Genomic DNA, 6246 nt, shown 5'->3' on the forward strand with positions numbered 1-6246 from the left:
GAACATCCCAACATGTTTCCCCATTTCGTAGAAACACTCAGATAACAAATCGAGTGGGTTTTTTTTTTTCCCAAAAAAAACTAAAAACTAGTTGAGCATTATTAAATTGGTTGAATTTTCCCCATTTCGTAGAAACACTCAGATAACAAATCAAGTGGGTTTTTTTTTTTTTTTTTTCCCAAACAAAAACTAAAAAACTAGTTGAGCATTATTAAATTGGTTGAAGAATTTTTTATTAATCAGAAGTAATTTGCTCAAATTGTTCCAGCTTCAATTGTTTAAAATTCATTTGAATCTGAATTATTGAATCAAATAATATTTAACCCTCACAGGCCCTAGCCCCCAGCTCCTCCTATAGAAAAGAATATATATACATATATATATATATATATATATACACAAAAATATATCAAATCAAATAAAGACCACACCAGAAATAATTTAGATGTCTCTATAAAGTCTGAACCAATAGAATCAATATACGTGGTACGTACACATTTTAAGTCGGTGGCCATCAATATGGACGAGAAAGTCTTAGCTGTCATTTGGGACCCTTGAGGTGTGGAGGGCACCACACGGTATAGTTGAGACAACACAATTAGATGAAAGAAATCAGTGGACCCCAGTCCCTTTCTCACCACACAAACACAATCACACAAAATAATTGAACCCCTTTTTTTCCCCAAAAATATTTCCCCAAAAATAATATCTGGAAAACAAAAATGCCAAGCATATTCCCTTGGGCCCCAAAATGCAATTATTTAATTTTTATTTCTTTAAAAAAAAAAAACCCACAAAGCACTTTTTTTTTCTTTTGGTAAACAACCCCACAAGGCCACAACCACAAAGCACAAAGTCACAAACCGACTATGATCACCTATTTGGTATTGAAATTTTGAAGTCATTTTTGGCTGGTCCGGACTTTTAAAGATAGCTTCAAAGTTAAACCATCATCACCAAGAGTCTTGCAACCATGAAATAGAACTTAAGAAAGACACAACAGATTCTTCCATTACAAAACATTCTACAAGATCTAGTATTAAAAATGGAATACATAAACAACCTCCCTTTACTTACAAGCTATAACATAACAAATAACAAGAAAAAAAAGTACACAACTAAACAACACCTAACACAAATTAAACCCAAAAAAATATTAAGACCCTTACCCAAATTTTTCCCCTAATGTTTTATCTTACTTTACATTACAATAGGGTACACAAAAGCCCTCTCACAAATTCACAACAGAGCAGAACAAACCCCAAACTATTTTTTTCCCAAATTACAAATCAACCCCTCCTTCAATTATATATTCCCAGATAAACAACCCTAAATTACCCATAATCAACCCCAAGATATTACAAATAAACCACCCATAATCTAATAATAATTTTTTTCTTCGCCAACATAATTTTCCCGATTTCCAGATCTACCCTCCGTTTAAAAAAATCACGGACTGTTCTGACCTTGAAGCTCGAGATTTACTTAACAGAGACGAAACCAAAGAGACGGTTCTAGAGATAGAGATAGAGAGAAGGTGAAACGGATTCGGATCCGGATCGGTTCAGACCCGGATCTAATTTTGAAAGCGGGTTTAAGACGCGAAAACCCGGTTTTTTTTCTGTGTTAAACTTGCTTTTGAAAACGGATCTCACAAATCGAGACGAAGCAAACGCCTCAGATCTCTGGTGGCCGAGTCGTCGACGACGATGCCGGAAACTACTTGCTTTTTCTTCGAGAACGACGGTAGCGGAAGCGAGCTCGGCGCCGGAGACATCGCGAACGCAGATCCGGCGTACATGTCGCACTTTCTCATCATCGGAGGTGGAGTAGGAGGCGACGGAGATCTAGGATCCACAATCCGAATCTGCTTCGGCACCATCTCCGGCGCGGGACCTAGCCTCTCCGTCGAAGTCACGACCAAACCTTCACCACCACCACCACCACCTTCCTTCCTAGACTCGCTCTTGATCTTCGAGTCCAACGACTCGCCTCTTCTCAAAATCGTCACCTTCTCCATCGCCGGACCGGACTTCGCCACTCTCAGATCGTCCGCAGAGCTCGACCTCTTCGAGACCGACGGCTCCAAAGTGGTGACATACCTCTTCTTCTCCGGCTTCTCCTGCCGGACGGCCGGTTTCCGGCTAGATCTAGTGTTAGGATAGTTAAAGTTAGGGTTTCCATAGTTTCTCCGGCGATAAAAAACCGCCGGCTGTGGAACTCTAATACGTTCGATCAAACAATCCTGCGGCCGCAAGATCTCCGTCCCCATAGCTTCAAATCAATTTTCTCTATAAATTACAAAAAAAGAGAACGAAAAATAGTGATGATTTACAAGAACAAAGAAATGAAAATTTCTCTGTAGTTTTATCTAGTGAAAGAATAACCTTCTTTTTTTTTTTTTTTTTTTTCGGTTGGTGTTTTTTTTCTGCTCTGCTGAAAATGGGTCTGTTTTTTGGTATGAGTGTTTTGTAGGTGGGGAGGGCTTTATATAAAGGAGAGAAAGTGAGAAAAAAGTGGGACTATGGGTTGGGTATGAGCGAGATAGATAGGAAAAAAAAAATAGAAAGAGAAAGCTTCGTACCCACCTTCGTTCTATCCACGCGTATTCGCCTGCCACGTTTGATGTTACATAACAAGTTGATGACCAACCCCCAAAAAAAAAAAAAAAAAAAAAAAGGGAACAAGTGGATGACCAGACTGGGTCTCTCTCTTTTGCTTTGAACCAAAAAAAAAAAAAAAAGTAATTATACAATAATATCTCTCTCATCATCTCATGCAATAACCCATCTCATACTACTAAATCCGTTACGATGATAACACGTTTTTACTTATCCGAACTTAGGTCAAGTATGAATAAGTTTTTATTAGTACTCGTTTACATATCATTGACAACTTGTCAATAGTTGTCTGAGTTGTTCTAGAATTACATCCTTTTTTAGAATAATTTTATAATAATTCTGATGTGGTAAATTATAAATTTTACTTGTCTCTTTTATAGAAACTTACTATTTTTCTTTTTGTCACTCATTATCTACTACGTTAGAATTTTAGGTAAAAAAAAAGCAGTGTTCCTATATTCTCTCTAATTTTCTTAGAAATGGATTGTGTGTCGGGAGTAGGCCGACCTGATTTACTATTACGATGGAGGGCATTGGTTTAGTGGTTTGCTGTTACTGGACTTGTTACGATGATAATATGTTTCTACTTTTAGTCACGTGTTGTCATTGTAATAGGTCCAAATTTTTTTTTTTTTCATATAAGTAATAGGTCCAATTATACTTTAGCTAAGTCTCATTATTCATATTTCATGCGTCCAATGCATACAAAAATTTCACCATTATTTATGTGAGTCGAGAACTCGATATAAATAAAATCTTTCATTACAATTGAACGGAGAAGTTTTTATTACTTCTTGTATATATATCAATGACAACTTGTCAATAGTTGTTCAAGAATCACAACTTTTTGTTTACTCTAATTTTATCACAAATCTAATATGGTAAATTATATATATTTAACATAAAGTTACAATTTTCTCTTTATAAATTTTTATCTACCACGTCAGAATTACCGTAAAGCAGCAAAACAAAAATTCAAGCATTCATATATTCTCTCTCACTTTCTTAGAAATGGTGTGTTATTATATTGGTGGGGCGACCTGGTTTGCCATTACGACGGAGTGTTAGTTTGGTGTTTTGTTTGTAATTTGGGGTTTTGCTTAGCTGTCGGTGTCTGGCACCAATTACGAGGTTGACGTCGTTAAATCTGGGGATGGAGGATAGGGTTAGTTGTCGTGTTTCTATCTTTTTGATGGAAATTAAAATTATTTTTTGGGTGGGTGGGGACCACGTTGAGGTAGCCGTATGATGACCAATAATAGTCATATATATTAAATATATTAGTCTTTTGGGGTTGGGTTTGGGTGCTTTCTGGTGAGCCAAACAACTTCACAAGGTTTGTTTACACTTTACTCCCTCTATATGTATATAATCAACAAATAAAAATCTTGGCATGTCGGAATTAATTAATAATGAAGAATTAAAAGGTGTTCTTCATTCTTTATTCGGCCGAATGATTAAAAAAATAAGGTTTCGTTAACCAGTGTTTTTAGTGCAATTGTTTACAAATTATTATTCTAGAGAATTGTTATTTTGCAAATCTTGATATTGAATTACATGTTTTTTTTTTAATATATATGTCAAATTTACAAATAGATCAAAATCCATTTGCTCTATTATATATCAAATCTTAATTTTCAACATTTTTCTAAATGAGAAAATCATTGATCACTTATTATTTTGATATTTTGAAAACTTGATATAATAGGATATAATCCATAAGTCGAGTTGTCAAAAAATACATCCATTATAAATATATTGAAGGGTACAACATTAACAAAAGTTGCTCCACAATATAAATTACATATTCTCTATATCATATTTTATGGAACATGATAAAATTTGAAATAATGATGTATTACAATGTAAACCTTTTTTTTAAATTTTTTTTTGAGAAAGCAATGTAAACTTTTAAATTCATGAAAATTAAATCTTTATTATAAATAAACTTACTCTATTTCCAAACAAATAGATTAATTGATAGTTTAGAATGAGAATTGTCCTACACTCCTAATACAAGAAAAGTTCAACAATCAGTTTTTTTTTAGAAATTTCAATAACCTAATTGTGAAGTTATCATATTAATTAGGATACCACATATACTTATATAGTATTTTAAATTGAGATTTCTCTTCTTCTTTTTTCTTTTCTTTTTTTTTTTTTTTTTTGATAGGATGAGATTTCCCTTTTGATATCATTTTATTTGACTACCTTTTTCTTCTAAGCATTGGACTATCAAAATTAACCCTAATAAAAATTCCACAGCTTAATTATTGCAAAAAACGTTCCACCTCATTTGGGTTTATTTGTTCACAAGCTATAATCTTTTAAGGTTGGACAATCCTTTTCGTTAATTCTTTTTTCGTGGTGTTACATTGTTAAATGCCATTAAAAATTAGCAGAATGTGTCATAAAGCAATGCTTAAATAAGTAAAATATTAAAAAAGGGTTAGAATTGCATTTAATGCTTTTGTGCAAATTCATCGCGGTAAAGATGTGACACTTAGGGTCCGTTTGGATTGAGCTTATTTTTACTGAAACTGAAAACTGAAACTGAATACACTGTAGCAAAATAATTTTTAAATATGTGAATAGTATCGTAGGACCCATTTTTAATGAAAAAGTTGCTAAAAAGTGAAATTTGTGGGTCCGTGAACAGTGCACGAATGCACTGTTCACAGTTGATTTAGTCAAAATGTGCGGCTAAAGTAAAAAAAAAAAATATATATATTTCAGAAAACGCAGCTTGGATTCAGCGGAAAACGCTGAATCCAAACGGCCTCTTAGAGTGCGTTTGGATTGGGCGTTTTCTGCCCAATCCTGCGTTTGCGTTTTTCCATTTTGCTTCTTTTTTTTTTTTTTTTTTTCACGCGTTTTGGGTGTTGTGGCTACTGTTCAATGAACAGTAGCCGCAAACTTTGACTTTTCAAAATTTTTTGGACCAATCACAGTACATCGTGTACTGTTCACGGACCCACAAATTTCACTTTTCAGCAACTTTTTCATTAAAAATGGGTCCCACGATACTATTCACACATTTAAAAATTATTTCGCTACAGTGTTTTTCAGTTTCAGTTTTCAGTTTTCAGCTGTATCCAAACGCACCCTAAAGTGTGCATTTGCCTTTAAATTAAAAAGTTAATTTATTTTATTATTTAATTTATTTTTGTTATTCTTGATGAATCCTACTGTATTTTTTGGTACTATTTATAGATCTCACAGTACTATTTCAGTTAATTTTTATTTTTATTTACAATATTTTCAGTAAAAAATTTTCAGTTTTAGCAAAATAAGCTGATCCCAAACAATCATTTATCCCAAACTTTTATTTACAATATTTTTAGCAAAATTTTTTCAATAAAATAAGCAAATCTGAAACAAACATTTATCTTAAAATGATTATGTGTGGGTCTTGTATATCACTAAGTGTTCATGTATAGGTCTTGTATCTTGTTTAATGCGCATAGTAACAATTTTTTTTTTTTTTTTTTTTGTGGAATAATTCAATAAGCGGGATGAGAGAGATTTGAAACGTAAATATTTCAATTACCAACACCAATATTTCAATTACCAACACCATAATATGCTTTTTCCAAAAAAAGAAACACCATAATATGCCAGTTGA

General features: G+C 33.2%; 1 protein-coding gene across 1 annotated transcript; it reads right to left on the reverse strand.

Moving 5' to 3' along the window:
- Positions 1-981: 981 nt before the first annotated feature.
- LOC115995143 lies at positions 982-2486 on the reverse strand. Its single transcript, XM_031119584.1, has one exon. It carries the CDS (start codon positions 2270-2272, stop codon positions 1652-1654), a length of 621 nt encoding a protein of 206 aa, XP_030975444.1. The 5' UTR covers positions 2273-2486; the 3' UTR covers positions 982-1651.
- Between the last annotated feature and the right edge of the window lie 3760 nt (positions 2487-6246).

This window comes from Quercus lobata, chromosome 6, assembly GCF_001633185.2.
Source record: "Quercus lobata isolate SW786 chromosome 6, ValleyOak3.0 Primary Assembly, whole genome shotgun sequence".
Lineage (NCBI taxonomy): Eukaryota > Viridiplantae > Streptophyta > Magnoliopsida > Fagales > Fagaceae > Quercus > Quercus lobata.